At 46.3% G+C, this 18,495-nt stretch overlaps 1 protein-coding gene across 1 annotated transcript in view; it reads right to left on the reverse strand.

Annotated features, from left to right (window-relative positions):
• Positions 1-271: 271 nt before the first annotated feature.
• The window catches only part of EPHB3 (EPH receptor B3), a 158,553-nt gene continuing 140,329 nt past the window's right edge, over positions 272-18,495 (reverse strand). Inside the window, exons 12-16 of the mRNA XM_081953620.1 lie at positions 16,054-16,269; positions 14,401-14,550; positions 14,093-14,286; positions 13,635-13,790; positions 272-1,667 (exon numbers count right to left, since the gene is read on the reverse strand). Coding sequence (XP_081809746.1) covers positions 1,559-1,667; positions 13,635-13,790; positions 14,093-14,286; positions 14,401-14,550; positions 16,054-16,269 — 825 coding nt within the window. The 3' untranslated portion in view covers positions 272-1,558. The remainder of the gene's footprint in view (positions 1,668-13,634; positions 13,791-14,092; positions 14,287-14,400; positions 14,551-16,053; positions 16,270-18,495) is intronic.

Below are 18,495 nucleotides of genomic sequence, written 5' to 3' on the forward strand. Positions count from 1 at the left end.
TGCCCTAGAGGAATGAGGAGCAAATTCAACATTACAGTGACAAGTGGACAAGATTAAAACAGACAGAGACAGAGAATATCTAAAGCATCTTCCTAGTGCCTGGTTATTTATAACTTGGAGATGGAAAGGAAAAATTACATTCCGCTCTTCTGAAAGATAAGAGAGAGAAAAATAAAGATGACTGTATGTACAAAGGCAAAAGGGAAGGGCAGGATTTGACAAGGTCCTGAAGATCAGAGGGACAGCGAAAGACAACGGATTCCAAAGCAACTTCATTAAAATTATTATTGCCTTTATTTTGCCATGGCGCAGAGTCCGGATGGCCCATACACGCACTCTTACACATGCAAGCTTGCCAGCTTCACAAGGCAGCCTCGTTACCCTACGGCTCAGGCCTGCAGTGGCTTTTGGAAAAGAAAAGCAAATGCAAAACAACAACAACAACAAAATCAAAACAAACAAACAAACAAAAACCCCACCAAAAACCAAAAGGAAGGAAAAAAAAAGAAAAAAAAAGGAAGTGTTCCAGACTTTTTTTTTTTTTTTTGGCAGCAATCACAGCGTGTGTCAAGAAAATGAGACAGGGGAGGCATAAAATGAGACGGGGGAGGAAGGCCTGGGATGCACTTTCCCTCTCCCGCCCCCCTTCTCCCCCACGCAGCCTCCCCTCCTTTCAATCCCGCTGGGCCGGCAAGCTGCCTCAACTGGCTGTCCATCTGGGTGATCTTTGTGCAAACTCGTGCTGGCAGGCCCTGGGACGGGGAAGGCCCGGAACGCCAGAGGGAGAGAGCAAAATCGCTCAACGTCCTGTCCTAAAGCCACCACCGATGTCACAGTCCCGGTGCGGCTGAAGCCAAAGAAGCAGCCGGCTCTTTTATTCTCTCCGGCAGAAAATACGTCTTGCATCTGGCTCCGAACGGCCCCGGATAGCGCACAATTGTCAAGGCCACGGAGAGGAAAAATGTCCAGCCAGTTCCATGGTCCTAGCGTGGGGCGACTCTCAAGAGACGACTTCACTCGTTGGGCTCGGGGCAACGGTTCCCTCTTGGCAAGGACGGAGGGGACAAGGCCACATTTCTGGTTGGTGATGATGCCAAGGAAGGCCGCGTGAGATCTCTGAACCTCGAAAGCCCACAGAAGCTGAAAGTCCTCCGTGGCGCCGCTGGAGGCAGATATAGGGACGGCGGTTTGTGTGAACAAAAGGGACGATGTGCAGAGAGAGGCCTCTTATGGTTCCTTCCCCAGTAACCTGTCTTCAATATGAAGACGCTGAATTGTTGGCGCGCCACTTCGAGAACGCCGCAGCAAAAACGAGGAAGGCGACTTCTTGCTGATCTGGGAGTGTCTTTTAATCTAGCTAGGGTCATCCTAGTCCGTTCCGCCATAGGTCTGTTGGCAAACCGAGAAGCTCCCCGCCCCGATAACGGGAAGGGGGGGGAGGATGGAGAAGAACCCCCCTTCCTCAAAATCAGGAAGCCGGGCAGCACCACAAACTAGAATCCTAGGGAAGTGACCCTCGGGGGAGTGGGATCCGTTCCAAAGGCAGAGTCCTCCGTGGTCAAACCTGGACTGGCAGAGTCTGGTTCATTTGTAACCTCATGTCCTGTATGCTGCTCAAGATCTTCTTTTGATGTCCTGCCAGCGTCACCCCTATCCTGAGCAGGTCCCTAAAAAAGACAATAAGGGGAAAACGAGTTAGTAGGGTAGAAGACAAAGTATTTCCAGTGGTGGAACTCTTTGGCCACCGGAGATATCAAGAAGACATTTGGTTTCTTCACTAGAAGGAAGTTCTTGAGTTGTTTGGTGTTCCAAGCTCACCTCCCCATCATACTTTCAAGTCCTTTGCTGGATTTGTATAATTATACTCAACCAGAGATAAAACGGAAGGGGTTGAATCTGCACCTCCAAGCAACCAAAAACCTAATCAAGCTTGAATCTATTTGAGGAAATGCACTCTTTACCTTGAGCCAATTAAGCTAGTACAGGCATTACGTGATCTTCAGCCTCTGTCTCCTATCTGAAAGCAGTACAGGTAGTCCTCATCTTGTGACTGTAATTGAGCCTAGCAATTATGCTTGCAACTTGTGACGATTGTGAAGTGGATCATCATGTGACTAACTTAATTTTACTAGGGTTTTTGTGTGATGGTTGTTACATTAATGCGGCAGGTAATAGCACCTGTTCTTCGCTATGGACTGGGTTCTGAAGGAAATTGGAAGCAAGCCCCAGTTTCTGGTAAAAGTGGGGGTCAGGTGACTAGACCTCACGGCACATCAATGTAGGTTGGTTGATGAGTACCCAAAATGTGGTCCTGGGTTGTTTGTGTGGCCACTGGAACTTTGGAACTGAATTGTGAGTAGCTTTTGAGGGGTCTGTTGTAACTTCAAATGGTCACTAAGTGATGGTTGAAAGTTGAGGACTGACTGTATATAATGGGACAATCGAGCCCAAAATGTATGCTGCTAAGTGAGCCAGTCGTTAAATGAGTTTTGCCCCATTTTACGACCTTTCTTACCACCGTTGTTAAGTGAGTCAGTGCAGTTGTTAAGTTAGTAACACGGCTGTTAAGTGAGTCTGGCTTCCCCAGTAAAGTCAGAAAGTCGCAAAAGGGGATCACATCACCCCAGGATACCGCAAGCGTCATAAATAGGAGTCAGACGTTGCTGAGCGTCTGAATCTCGAACAGGTGACCAGGGGGATGCCGCAACTGCCATTTGAAAGTGTGAAAAGCAGTCACAAGTCACTTTTTCCAGTGCCGTTCGGTCACTAAACAAATGATTGTAAGTTGGGGACCACCTGTATACAGAGAATACTCTTTCACTGATCTGGCAAAAACTATTGAAAGATTGCAAAGCATTCTGACCCTTAGAAATATTTCACCAAAGGGCTTCCAGAGGTGGCATTCAGCCGGTTCGGACCGGCTCACCAGAACCGGTAGTGGAAATCACGGGTCCCTGGCTCTATTGCCATCCTATTTAGGCACGTTTTCATGCCTAAAAGCACATGCGCGGAAGGCCAAGCGCATATGCAGACGGGGTGCACGCAAGCACTCACAAATGCGAACCGGTAGGGAAAGTAAGTCAATACCACCTTTGAGGGCTTCCTGAGATTACGAGGAATGAGCTAACTTTTCCATGCCATAAATGGTTGACTGGAATTACACTCCATGCCTGCCAATTTCTGCTTCTCTCTCTGTCTCTCTGTCTCTCTGTCTCTCTCTCTCTCTCCCCCTCCCTCCCTCCCTCCCCCCCCTCTCTCTCTCTCACACATACACACACCCTGACAATTGCACAGCAAAACTGATCTCCACTGCATGGATGCAACAAGCAGCCATTTTGTTGAACTGATTCCATTTCTACCTTTCCTGTAGGAGAAAAGGGGAGTATATGAAGCATCGTATCTTTCAATTTTCCCTAATGACAACAACAATGTGAAGAACGGTTGCAGGAACTGGGGACGTCTAGTTTAATGAAAAGAAGGACTAGGGGAGACATGATAGCAGTCTTCCAATATCTCAGGAGTTGCCACAAAGAAGAGGGAGTCAAGCTATTCTCCAAGGCACCTGAGTGTAGAACAAGAAGCAATGGGTGGAAACTAACCAAGGAGAGAAGCCACTTAGAACTGAGGAGAAATTTCCTGACAGTGAGAACAATTAATCAGTGGAACAGAAATTGCCTCCAGAAGTTGTGAATGCTCCAACACTGGAAGTCTTTAAGAAGATGTTGGATAGCCACTTGTCTGAAACGGTATAGGGTTTCCTGCCTAGGCAGGGGGTTGGACTAGAAGACCTCCAAGGTCCCTTCCAACTCTGCTATTGTATTCTATTCTAACCCTATGAAATAAGTAGAATTGAGGGAAGATGGCTTTGCTCCTCTTTTTTTTTCCATTGTTTTTTTTTTGCCTTTTTTAAAAAACAACAACAACCAGTCTTAACACACCTACTGTATATAGTTGCATATAAGCTCCTCCAATTGAGGGATAAGCCAATCCTCAATTCTATTTTTTTTTTTTAATCAAAATTTCATGGAAATGTACCACCAGCAAACTTGCATTTTTTAAAAAACGGTATTTTGGTTAAAAAAATGGGAGGCCTGCTTATCTACAGAGGGGCTTATACCTGTTAATAAATATTGGAAATAAGGGTGCTTGAAAAAGAATTATTTATGCACACACACAGAGACACACACACTGCTGTTTAAGTTAAATATTATATTATTATTCAGGGATAAAGCCCTTCCGCAGATAAGCTGAATATAGCCCTTTTCCTACTTTGTGGGCATCAAAGGCTGTTTAATGCCACATAAGCATTTTAAATTCCTTCTGTGTTTTAAGCTTTATATTTGTCACACCGTTTTTCCTTGTTTAGATTGTTGTACTAGTTTTAAATGTTATACTTCTCTTTTTAATGGAAAATGTTCTGGGCTCAGAAAATAAATAAATAGGCAAGCTAAATGTGCTTTTTTTTGGTGCATTATGGCCTCTAAACTTTTTGGCTTTTCCATGAGTAAATATAGTAGATGACTACTTTGTCCCCCCCCCCCCCCAAGACCCACAGAAAAACACACCAAGATCATATTCCCCAACTTTGCTTCTGAGTTTGTTTGTAAATTAGCTTGATAAACAGCCTCAGATAACATTCGTTTATTTGTTTTATAAGTCACCTTTCATTCAAAAGTTGAAGACAGTTCACCTAGCTTTCATTTTTTTTTCTTACAACAAAAATAATCCTATGGGGTGGGTTTTGCTGGGGGAGAGTGAGTGGTCTGAGGGAGGGAGGTGGTGGAACTAGAACTGAGGAATCCTGGGAGTTGAAGTCCACAAGTCTTAAAGTTGCCAAGTTTGGAAACCTAGGAATTAATATGAATAATATTCTTAAGTCCTTGGCCTAAAAAAAGGCTACAGACATTTTTTTTCAGCATTGAACTATGCAAAAAAAAAAAAAAAAGATTGCACTTTTTATTTTGCATTCCTGATGCACAAGATTCATTTATTTGGAAGAAAAATTGCCAGAATGAAACTAAGTCAAAAGACCCTAAAAAGTTCAATCGTTTTCAACCAAGGTTTTAGTTAGCCTTAACTTCTGGTTTAGCAAGATGAGCATTTGTGGGCCTAGGTCAGGGGTGTCCAAAGTTGGGAACTTTAAGACTTGTGGACTTCAACTCCCAGAATTCCCCAGCCCGCATGCGGGCTGGGGAATTCTGGGAGTTGAAGTCCACAAGTCTTAAAGCTCCCAACTTTGGACACCCCTGGCCTAGGTGTTTGTGTTTGTGTCTGTACAGGTAGTCTTCGACTTATAAGGTAAAGGTTCGCACATATGTGCTAGCCATTCCCGACTCTAGGGGGCGGTGCTCATCTCAGTTTCAAAGCCGAAGAGCCAGCGCTGTCCGAAGACCTCTCCGTGGTCATGTGGCCGGCATGACTCAACGCCAAAGGCGGACGGAACACTGTTCCCTTCCCACCAAAGATGGTTCCTATTTTTCTACTTGCATTTTTTAACGTGATTTAAAACTGCTACGTTGGCAGAAGCTGGGACAAGTAACGGCAGCTCACTCTGTTACGCGGCGCTAGGGATTCGAACCGCCGAACTGCTGACCTTTCTGATTGACAAGCACAGCGTCTTACCCACTGAGCCTTTTTCTTTTCTTTTCTTCAACTTACAACCATCCATTTAGTGACTGCTTGAAAATATAGCTTTGCAATTTTTTTTACAACCGGTCCTCAGACTTACGACTGCTGCAGTATTCCTGCAGTCACATGATCAAAAGTCGGACGTTTGGCAACGGGGCATGTATTAATTATGATGGCTGCAATGTTGTGAGGTCGTGGGATTGCCACTTGCGCCTTCCCAGACAGCTTGTGATAAGCAAAGCCAATCTGAGGGGAAAATTGGTTTGCTTAAGGACGCTATGATACACTTCAGCTGCCATGATTCTCTTAACCAGCATGGCCAAAAGAAAAAAAGATCATAACGTTGTAACTTAACAACTGTCTTGCTTAACGATGGAAAATTCTGGTCCCAAATGTCATCTAAAATGAGGACAATTAAAAAATCAAGACGGTGGCCCTGACCACACAACCAACACCAGTCTTCACCCTATGAAGACAACCCTAGTTGGAAGACTGGGTTCAGAGTTATTTGATGATTTATTTAAGAGCCAACAGTGGGATTCTCTTAGATGTACCACCGGTTCGCAACTGCGAGGATGTGTGCGCACGTACACTTGCGTGAATTCTGCGTATGCGCTTTGCTCATGCGTGCAGCATGTATACATATGCGCGGCATCGAAAAAGAGGCTACGAAGGACATTTTGGAGCCTGGGCGGGTGGGCGGTCCCACCTGCAGTTCGGTGCTATGGGTTTGGGTCAACCAGTCCGAACCGGCTGAATATCCCCTGTATTAAAAGCCATTATTTTATCAAATGAGTTTCAAAATAAGATACATATCAAAAACTGAAATTCGTTTGCACAAAGAGATTCCAGTTATCCATCATCACCATCGCTGCTGCTGTTGCTCTTGATATTGTTATTATTGTCGTTGTTGTTCTATGTATAAAGTTTACCAAATGGTTCCAACTCCGTTCTTGGTAGTTGTTAACCAGGGATCTCTAACCTTGGCAACTTTAAGACTTGTGGACTTCAATTCCCAGAATTCTGGAAATTGAAGTCCACAAGTCTTAAAGTTGCTAAGGTTGAAGAGCCCTGGTTGTGAACTATCACCTCCTTCCCACTACAATAGCTAAAGATACTTTCCCAAAAATTGTTGAGCCTGGCAGCACACTTTGCGATTAACAAATGTTATTCAAAGTTAGAAACTCCTGATTTTTTTCCCACTCTGTCGCCGTACATTAGGAGTGAGCAATTACTTTCCGCAAGGGCCCACGCAAGTAACGGGTACTGTTATGGAAGGCCAAAGCAATAGAGCTGTGAAGGTGCATAGGTACCACATCAACGCACATAATTACATTGAAAACAAACATAGCAGTTGCCTTCAAAATAAAACCAATCCATGAAGGCCGGAGAGGAACAGTTAAAGGGCCAGATATGGCTTGAGTCTACCACAGACTCTCTCCTCCTACAATGCTACTACAACAGATACCGTCTCCTCCTAGCATGGTATCCTTTTTCTTCTGCCGACTGGAATTCCTGTTCCCCCACCATAGAGTCTCCTCCTAGCACGGCATCCTTTTTCTTCTACCTGTCCTAACCGAAAGCCCTCTCAATTGTGGAGCCGACTGGTGAACAGGGAGCCGCAGCAGAGGAATGAAAGAGCCACATGTGGCTACAGAGCCGCAGGTTGCTGACCCCTGTCCTAGCCGTTCTTATTGTGTGTCCCAGATTTTTGATATGTTGTTTTAACTCTGACTGTACACCACCCCGAGTCCCTTTGGGGAGAGGGAGCGGTTTATAAATCTAAATAAAGTAAAGTAAAGTAAAGAAAGAAAAAGAAAAACTACCAGGAGCTTCTGCCATTTAATAACACTTGTTGATCAGAAAAGGCGCTAGCAAGTTGTCATTGTTATAATGAACACGATCAGCAGTGAAATGCTACCGGTTTGCACCGGTTCGCGTGAACCGTTAGGGACAATTGCCATTGGTTCTGTGAACCGATAGTAAAAAAAAAGCTTCTGAGGATCATGTGGTTCAGGGAAATTTTCGCAAGATTTCCCCCCCAACTTTTTAAAGCACTTTTGATGCCCGACCGGTTCAGGTGAAAAGGTAGTAAAAATGCTTTAAAAATTAAAAAATGTTGGCCACGCCCACCCAGTCAAAAAAAAATACATTTCACCACTGATCATGATCATCTTTCTTAATTTGTTGTCAAATAGGCATCTGTGATTAGGGATCATGTAGGTGGATCTTCTCCAGATTGATTGGCCCATGGTGGGCAGATTCACGGGACATTCTTATCAGATCAAGAAAGACCCACTAGATCTCTGCATGCATGCTAACTGTGTTTAGGGTTAACCTTTTAGTTTTTGATGTTTTTTGTTTTGCTACCTGCTGTTCGGTACCATGACTCATAAATCAAACAGGCGGACATATAACTTGCATACATAACTCAACGAACAACAGAGCAATTTATGAGCTCTCTTTCTCTTTCTCTTTCGTATGATTTAGCATGTTGGGCAAACTAAACCGGTGTGGATAGTTTATGGCAAACGGTACAGGTAAGTCCTTGGCGTACTATTGTAACAGAGCCTGACCCTTGTGGTTGCAAGTCGTGGCAGCTGTTATGTAAAGCGCTCACCTGATTGCATCGTTTAACAACCTCAATCCCTGCTCTCCCCATTGCAGTTGTTAAGTGACAAGTGTGGGTCATTAAATGGAGCCCAGAGTGCCTGGAGGTGAGGGAGAGTCTTGCACCCATCCAGCTCACACGTGGTCCTCCTAAGGCCTCCCCCAACCCAAGACATCCCGTGCTTTGCTTCCTGCTCTGCTGTGTCCCAATAGGCCTTGGGGCTGATTTCCACCTTGCTGGGACCCACACCTTCCCCCTCCCCATCACGACTTGATCCATTTATCAGCTGACTTGCTATGTGTCCTTCCTATACGCTCTGTAGGAAGAGGCGAGCGCCATTTTGGGAGCGACCCCAATTCATTGCCAAGGATTGGAAAGTGCCCGAATCTTGTTCATGGGACTATGGGGGCACTGCAGCAACCATAACTTTGGGCAGGGGTTATAACGCCCCTTCGTTCAGCACCGTTGTAATTTTGAATGGCAGGCTGAATAAACAGTCGTAAGTCAAGAGCTAGCAGCACTGTGTGGATTATTTTAATTAAATGTATTGTGTGAAGGCGATCACTGCTCTATTGGTCGTGTATCACATTCAGTATGCCCTGTTGCTATTGTTATTGGCTTCATTATGGTTTGTTAATGTCACTACGGGTGTCAAAGCAGGGATACAGCTGGCCAGCTGTTCTTTGTGAGCATCAGAGCACTGGACAATGGCCTGAAAATGGCCAAAAAACAGGCCATCTACCAGGCCTTTTTAGGTTTGTTCAAGCCCAAAAACCGGCCTGAAAATGCCCCGAAAAACAGATTGAAAAACCACCTGGAGAATGTTTTTCAGGCCATTTTCGGGGCTGTTTTCAGGCTGTTTTTCGGGCCATTTTCAGACTGTTTGTGGGCCCCAAAAAAGGCCCGAAAAACACCCTCAAATGTCCAAAATACAGGCATGCGTGCACTGGCCAGCTGTTCTTTCGGATGCATGCACGTTCCAGTTTGGGCACTTGCTACCCGAAAGGTTTGCCACTCTTTGTCTTATACCATGTCAGAAAAATGGCTGTCCAATCTGTTCTTTAAAACCTCCAGGGATGGATTCCCCACAATTTCAGTTTGAGCCCAAGAAATCAGTTTGGGGGTCTTTGAATGCTTCAGAACAATCAAAATCCTCTTAGGCGTCATCCACCATTACACCGAGAGAACTCTCGTTATATTTGAGGGCAGGTCTTCACAAAGAAGCTTCCATCTCAATACCATTATGTGGAAGGCTAGGCTGAAGACAAATCGGCATGATCTGATAGGGAAATGGTCTTTCCATGGGAAAAGGGAAGAAGGTCTTCCAAGCCCAGATGCCACCTCAGGTGGAAAAAGAGACTTTGAAAAAACTGCTGGACTGTCCGCTGTGGGGTGGCCCTTCCCATGCAGCCTCCATCCTCTATGGCAGGGGTATCCAACCTGGGTAACTTTATGACTTGTGGACTTCAACTCCCAGAATTCCTCAGCCAGCATGAGTGGCTGGGGAATTCTGGAAGTTGAAGTCCACAGGTGTTAAAAGTTGCCCAGGTTGCATATCTCTACTCTATGGGCATTTCTGCTTTGCGTTCCAGACAGAACTCTACCCAGCAAGTATTTTACTATCTTTGGGGGCATTTGGTTAGGGCACTGTTTCTCAATCTGGGCAACCTGAAGATGTGTGGACGTCGACTCCCAGAATTCCCAGGCCAGCCATGCCGACTGAGGAATTCTGGGATTTGAAGTCCACACATCTTCATATTGTTCAGATTCAGAACAATAGAATCCCAATGTCCTGAAGCCTGAATGTTGGTCTTCCTTGATTGACCCAATTAAGCGTCTATCTTTATGAGCACCGTTCACTTTTACAAAAATGGTTCAATAGATACCGTGTTTCCCCAAAAATAAGACAGGGTCTTAATTTCTTTTGACCCCTGAAATAAGCGCTTGGCCTTATTTTCGGGGAGGTCTTATTATTTGTGAGGTGCAAGAGGCCCCTTAACCTCGGTCTGCGGCCCGTGGATCAGCTGATTCAGAGAGGGCCAGAAGTTCTGACTCTGTTTCTGGCACACTCTTTCCAGCCCTAGCTGCTTTTTGTGGCCGCCACTAAGAGAAGGTGCGCGGCAGCTAGGGTTTGCAGGAGCATCCTCCGCAAGGCTCTTCCGCGTGGATGGCAGGTCCATGTGGGGCATGTTCCCCCCTCCCTCCCCCCAAGGAAATGGCGGGGACCAGCTGCGCATGTCTTTAAATATTTTCAGGGGAGAACTTATTTTAGCGCATAGGCCCAAAAGCCCGATTCGGCTTATTATCCGGGAAGGTCTTATTTTCAGGGAAACACGGTAAGCTCTTTTGCTTTCTGACCAAGGACAGAACATGGATTGATTGGAGGAATTGCCTTCCCCCCTTTTGTTCAAACAGCAATTTTTCCTAATTTGCTTATTTTTGCTTCGGTTTTCGTTTTCTTCCTGGCACACAAAGAGCACCGCTTGCATCCTTCCTGACGGCCTGTCTCCATCGCAAAGGAAGTTTCCCCACACTGCAAAAGGTGGGAGACGGGTCAGAGGAGAAAAAGGCAAGGAGGGCGGCTGGCAGAGGAAGAGCTGAGGTCGACAGCAGACAAAGATCCTTCCGGTGACAAGCATGGAATTTAAAGGGAGAGTAAAAAGCAGGAATGATAAGTCTTCCAATATTTGAGGGCCACAAAGAAGAGGGAGTCAAGCTATTCTACAAGGCACCTGAGGGTAGGACAAGAAGCAATGGGTGGAAACTAATCAAGGAGAGAAGCAACTTAGAACTGAGGAGAAACTTCCTGAGAGTTAGAAGAATTAATCGGTGGAACAGCTTGCCTCCAGAAGTTGTGAATGCTCCAATAGGGGAAGTTTTGAAGAAGATGTTGGATAGCTATTTGTCTGAAGTGGTGTAGGGTTTCCTGACTAAGCAGGAGGTTGGACTAGAAGACCTCCAAGGTCCCTTCCAATTCTGTTATTTGGTTGTTCTCCTTTGCATGCTAGCATCACAACACATGTATTGTCACTTGCTTTCCTGCTGCTTCTGTTAAAAAGCCAGCTGCTGGATCAAACTTCTTCCAGATATGCAGCCCCCCTGGATTTTAAATATATTCAGACATTATTTGGTTCTGACCTTGAAAAGAGAAACTTCTAGGTCAGGGCTGGATCTGACTTGGGCAAGAAGTTTTGTTGACTTTATGACTTCTGCTCACATGAATGCCCCAAACACTGGGAGTCTTTAAGAATAGATTGAACTGCCATTTGTCTGAAGTGGTATAGGGTCTCCTGCTTGATTGGGGGGTTGAACTAGAAGACCTCCAAGGTTCCCTCCAATTCTATTATTGTTGTTACCTGCTATGTGTCCAGCAAAACAACAAAATAGTGACATATGACCAATCCTTACCCTTACAACAGTTGCAGAATTCCCGCGATCATGTGAACACAATTTGGGTGCTTGACAACCAATATATATATATTTATAAGAGTTGCAGCTTCCCAGGGTCATGTGATGGCCCTTTGCAAGCTTCCCTGTTGGCTTCCGATAAACAAAGTCAATGGGAGGGAAGCTGGATCCACTTGACTGCCGGATTCACTTAGTGACTGCATGATTCAAGATCAACAACGGGGCAGAGGTTTTACAGTGACTCTCTTGCCTTCCATCTTAAGGCCAGGAGTAAAGCACCTCCTGGAAATTGTGTATGCCAATCATGACAAACTACTTTCTTAAATTGTTTCAACGTCTACCCTCAAAACGACGCTATAGGGCACAGCACACCAGAACAACTAGACACAAGGGCAGTTTTTCCCCGAATGCCATCACTCTGCTTAACAAATAATCCCCACAACACTGACAAATTATTTACTAAGACTGTATTGCTATTATTCTTCTCTTCCTTCCTAGTACCTATTTCTCTCCTAGTACCTATCTCTTCCCACTTATGACTATAACCATGTTGCTTGCATCTTGACAATTCATATTGTTTTTATTTGTTTCCTAGTATAATTTGATGCTTATTAGTAACCTATGACTTCCACTAAGTGTTGTACCTTATGATTCGTGACAAATGTATCTTTTCTTTTATGTACACTGAGAGCTTATGCACCAAAGACAAATTCCTTGTGTGTACAATCACACTTGGCCAATAAAGAATTCTATTCTATTCTTTTATTCTGTTCCGTTCTATTCATCGTGGCCTGCAAACCCAACAGTACTCCAGAAAGTAGTGAAGTACCAAAATTTGCCTCCCTGTGTGAGCAAGATATCCTGGTCTCTTTTCATCCGGTTAATGGAAAAAGGGTAGAAAGTAAAGAAGTCCCTGAGGATTTTAGTCCACTAGTCATTGCCAACTCTAAGGGTCGTTGGTCATCTTTGTTTCAAGGGGCCTTTGAGCCCGTGCTGTCCAAAGACATTTTCGTGGTCATGTGGCCAGCAGGACATCACGGATCACTGTTACCTTTCCCACTGAAGTGGTAACTCTTTATCTACTTGCATTTGCATGCTTTCGAATTGCTAGGTAGGCAGGAGCTGAGGCAAGGACGGGAGCTCACCCCATCATGTGGCGCTTGGGTCTCGAACCTCGGCTGTCGACTTTCCAGCTGACAAGCCCAATGTTTTAACCACTGAGCCATCATGCAGCCCCCTTAAATGAGACCCTGCATTTACTTCAAAAGACCTTGCATTTATTCCAACGAGAATCTTCCTGTTCAGCAATTTAAACCCCATTTCCAGATAGGGAGCCCTAGAGACAGAAGTGCCAGTCTAGTATTTACCATCGCACTCACCTGGAGGCTTCTTACCGTATTTTTTGGAGTATAAGATGCAGCAGAGTATAAGACACACCAAAGATTTTGAAGAGGTAAATTAAAAAAAATTGTTTGCCATCTGCAGGCCTCCCAAGCCCTCTGCACACCTCATTTTTTGTAAAAAAACGTGGCATGCAGAGAATTTGAGAGGCCTGCAAAATGCTCCTGCGGGGCTGGAGGGTGGGGGGAAAAACCAAGCAAAAAATGTCCCATTTTTCGCTCATTTCTGCCCTCCCCAGCCCCCAGGAGCACTTTGCAGGCCTCCCAAACTTCTGCATATCCATTTTTGTAAAGGGGGAGGGATTTTGGGAGGCCACAAATGCTGTATTCAGTGTATAAGACACATCCAGATTTTCACCCTCTTTTTTGGGGGGGGGGGGGAAGGTGCGTCTTATACTCCGAAAAATACAGTTAAGTCAACCCACAGCACCCACAGCTTGCACTGAGCTGCCTATCGTTCCTTCCACCAACTGCCCAGAGATTTCCTACGAAGGGTGGAAGGAGCCAGATCTGATTCGTCCCCCAGCAGGGCAGGGCATGGCTGCGTCTCCCGCCGCCATCCTAGACTGCTCTCCCTCCCTACTTACTCAGCGGTCATTTGGGCCACCAGGTCAAACGAGGCAAAGCCGGCGTTGCCAAAGTTCTCCTTGTACCGTCCCATTTTGATAGCGTCCAGCCAGTCGCCCACAGTAGTGAAGGTAGTGTAATCGGGCACCGTACGATCCAGAAGCGGCTGAGACACGCTGCGAAGGACGAGAGAGCCCAGAGGTCAGAGATGGCTCAAAGGGGCGGGGTGGTGGGCGGCCGAGCCACGGGGACAAGCCTGGCGGTCCTGCGGCACGCAGAAGGTTAAGGGGGGCCATCTGGTTCCCAGTCCACCCCGTTGGGGCTCTTCGCTCAGGCCCCGTCTGCTGCCTGCCTCCACCTCCCAAGGTTATATCCAGTTGGCTGCCATAAACCATGAGAGCTAGAGACTTGACGCTACTAATCCAGACATAGCAGGTTGCCTGTGCTTGGAGAGGGTGAAGGGGCAAACGACACTGACCCAGACTGGACATTGGCGATGACCTTCAAGCTGGCTGCGTTCCGGATTAGCTTGTCCAACGTATTCACTATCTGTGCAAACTTGGGGCGGAGGTTTCGATCCCGTACCCAGCAGTCCAACATGAGCTGGTGCAACGCCGTGGGGCAGTCCATAGGGGGAGGAAGGCGGTAGTCTTGCTCCACTGCGTTGATTACCTGGAAGAGCAGCAGAAAACAAGGGACTCAATCCCTGGGGCTTTGCGCCAGCGATTCTCCGCCCAGTTTTTTTTTCCCCTTGCAAATTCTTCCAGTTGGACTCAGCCTACTTACATCTTGGTTAGACATGTCCCAGTACGGCCTCTCACCATAAGACATCACTTCCCACATGACGATGCCGTAGCTCCAGACGTCGCTGGCGGAAGTGAACTTGCGATAGGCAATGGCTTCGGGGGCCGTCCACCGGATTGGGATCTTGCCACCCTGCAAGGCGATAAAAAGTTTCGATGGGGAGGTTAAAGGTCTATCTGACTTTAGCAATAGCAACTTATTATACCGCTTCACAGTGCTTCACAGCCCTCTCTAAGCGGTTTACAGAGTCAGCATATGACCTTCCACAATCTGAGTCCTCATTTTATTGACTTCGGAAGGATGGAAAACTGAGTCAACTTTCAGCCGGTCAGGATCGAACTCCTGGCAGTCGGCAAGAGTTAGGCTGCAATACAGCATTCTAACCACTCTGCCAGCACAGCTCTTATCTTTAATTGCATAGAGGGCCCCTTTTTCTGTGCAAATCTCTTTCCTTTAACACAGGAGTCTCCAAACTTGGCAACATTAAGACTTGAGGATTTCAACTCCCAGAATTCCCCAGCCAGTCATGGGGGAAGACCCAAATGGCTAATTCTAACAGCTGGATCAGACCAACCCTTTCCAAGCCAAGTTCTTATTTCCAAGAGTCATTGGAAGATAACATTGTTTTCCACTTTTCTCCTCCTAAGCCAGGGATTGGCAACCTTAAAAACTCAAAGAGCCACAGAGGTCCTAACTGCAAGCCCCCCGTTCAATTCTGGAGCTGACCAGAAGTCTGGTTCTCCCACCTTTTTTCCTAGTGCGGCGTCCTTTTTCCAGTACCTGTCCTAACTGAAAGCCCTATCAATTGTGGAGCCAATCGGTGACAGGGAGCCGCAGCAGAAGGATGAAAAAGCCACATGCGGCTCTGGAGCCTGCCCTGAGCAAATGGCACCAAGAACTCCTGACAGACCTACCCCTTCATGATTTGCTTACGTTCTTTTTAAAGCCATTTGGCCCTGTGGCAATGGGATGCCCTATAAATCCACTGTTTGCTACATTAACTTCTGTTTTTCTTCTAACAAAATCGATGAGTCAAGTTCAAATCCTAGTGACGTCATAAGCACACCCAGATACCAAACCACTCCCATGCCACGGTCAAGGAAACAAGCTGGACATGTCCATAAAGATGCCATTCACCGTCTAATTTAGTGTTTTGCAACCTAATCGCTTTTCTGGGAGTTGAAGGCCATGGATCATAAAGTTGCTAAGATTGAGAAAAGTTGGTCTAATCTAGAGCAGGGGTCTCCAACCTTGGCAAATTTAAGACTTGTGGCAGAGAATAGATGGAGAATAGATGGAGGTGGGCCCAGTCAGAGGTGGTATTACCAGTTTTCCGAACTACTCAAAATTTCTGCTACCGGTTCCCCAGAACTATAATACAATAATACAATAGTAGAGTTGGAAGGGACCTTGGAGGTCTTCTAGTCCAACCCCCTGCCTAGGCAGGGAACCCTATGGTCAGAACCTGCTGAATTTCACCTCTGTTGTGGAGTCTCTAGCAAATGGGACTATAACGAATGAACACAGGTCTTTCAGCAAAATTTAGTTAGGCTAGAATGGGGATCCTGCACCCTTCTTTGCAAAATCCTTGTGGTGGGAGGGAAGAGAGATGACATCATCAAGATTTTCACCTACCAGTGAACTGGTGTACGTGGGGTCAGAAGGATCGTCTTCTAAAAATCGCGAGAGTCCAAAATCTGACACTTTGCACACCAGGTTGCTGTTGACCAGAATGTTGCGGGCAGCCAGGTCTCGGTGGACGTAGTTCATCTCAGAGAGGTATTTCATACCCGCTGCGATGCCACGCAGCATGCCAACTAACTGGATCACAGTGAACTGCCCATCATTCAACTGTTGGGACAACAACAAGGGCGGGTTTTGAGACAAATTTGGGGGAAAAAATCAAACCCTCTGCTCGAAATTCATGGACGTGGCATGCAAAGCCCCCCCCCTGATTGTTGTAAGAGAGTTCGATGGGAGTGGGATCACCAGAGAACTCTTACAGATAGTCCTTGACTTACGACCATCACGGAACCCAACATTTCTGTTGTTAAGCGAGACAGTTGTTTGGTGAGTTCTGCCCCATTTTATTGCCTTTCTTGTCACAGCTGTTGAGTGAGTCAGTGCAATTTTTTAAGTTAGTTATGGTTGTTAATTGAATCTGGCTTCCTCATTGAGTTTGCTCATCAGAAGATGGTCAAATGACACAAGGATATGGCAACCGTCATGAGTCTGTTGCCAAGTGGCTCAATAGCAATAGCGCTTAGACCAGGGGTATCCAAACTTGGCAACTTTAAGACTTGTGGACTTCAACTCCCAGAATTCCTCAGCCAGCAGAGCTGGCTGAGGAATTCTGGGAGTTGAAGTCCACAAGTCTTAAAGTTGCCAAGTTTGGACACCCCTGGCTTAGACTTATATATTGCTTCACAGCCCTCTCTACAGAGTCAGCATATTTTGCATACTCATTTTACCCGCCTCGGAAGGATGGAAGGCCGAGTCAACCTTGAGCCTGGTGAGATTCGAACTGCCAAATTGCAGGCAGCCGGCAGGCAGCAGAAGTAGCCTGCAGTACCGCACTTTAACCACTGCGCCACCGCGGCTCATGAATGTTGAATGTTGATCACGTGACCATGGGGATGCCTAATGCTTGTAACTCAGTTTTTTTCAGTGCCCTTGTGACTTCGATCACTAAACGAACTTTTGTAAGTCGAGGATTTTTGTACATCGCAACAGTTGTACGTGTGAAAAACAATCCTAACTCTTTTTTTTTTTTTCAGTGCCGTTGCGACTTTGAATGCTCACTAAATGAACCTTTGGCAGTCTCCCCAAGGCCAAAGGGAGTTCAATGCTATTTAAAAGGTTTAGGCACTCCTGATGAAGAGAAATCTCACACCGCTAAGTATCTGCGTCCTATCTCTAGCCAGCATCTTGAGATGTTTTCTATCTCCTAGCGTGAGCTGTTTGGGAGAAAAGGCCTGGTGGTAATGAGTTACATCCATAGTTCTGCAATGAGAGAATTTGCAGATTCCCAATGCAACCACCTGTCTCGTGTCTTCTCATCAAGCTAATGGGATTACAAGCATATTTGGGAAACACCTGGAAAAACAGAGCGCCAGCTGCACGCTGGCCTCCGCCTCTAGGCTAGGAAGGAGTGTCAAAGGGAACCTCGGTGCTTGGAAAGAATCCTGCATGATGTACAACAGATCAGCCCATTTTCCAACTTATCCCCCTGCTCCCTTATGGTGCACAATCGCTTTGTGCGGTGCGGTTGTGACATAGTAAGAACCGTGGTTTTATTTCATTTCAAAAGAAGGTCACTTTAACAGAAGAAATAGTTGGAAGGGACCTTGGAGATCTTCTAGTCCAACCCCTGCTCAAGCAGGAGACCTTATACCATTTCAGACAAACAGTTGTCCAAACTCTTCTTAAAAACCTTCAGTGACCATTTTTGAGGGGAAGTTGTTCCACTGATTAATTTCTCCTCAGTTCTAAGTTGCTTCTCTCCTTGATTAGTTTCCACCCATTGCTTCTTGTTCTACCCTCAGGTCCTTTGGAGAATAGTTTGACTCCCTCTTCTTTGTGGCAACCCCTGAAGTATTGGAACACTGCTATCACGTCACCCCCAGTCCCACGAGGGTGAATCTATGGCCTGTCTGCCACAAGTGGCACACAGAGCCCTCTCTGCGGGTATGTGAGCTGTTGCCCAAACTCAGTTCCACCGTGCATGCACCATCCTGCCAGCCAGCTGATTTTCAGGTCCCTGCCATGCAGGCGCAGGGGGCGGGTTGCATGCACGGGTGGTGGCATGGCCCCCCTAGACCCGCTTTTGCTCGCAGGAGGCTGCAGGGAGGCCTGCTAAACCCAAAACGGGCCAGGTGCGTGCGCATGCAAGGAGGGGGGGAAAGTGGGAGGGGGTACGCATACACAGGGGCTGAGACACGTGGGGTGTGGTTTCACGTGCGCACTGCATTGTGGGTGCGGGCGTGCACACTCTTTCGGCACAACAAAAAGTTTAGCCCTCGCTGGCCTAGTCCTTCTTTTCATTAAAGTAGACATACCCAGTTCCTGCAACTGTTC

The sequence above is a fragment of the Natrix helvetica genome (genome assembly GCF_964273705.1).
Source record: "Natrix helvetica genome assembly, chromosome: 5".
In the NCBI taxonomy this organism is placed as follows: Eukaryota; Metazoa; Chordata; class Lepidosauria; order Squamata; family Natricidae; genus Natrix; species Natrix helvetica.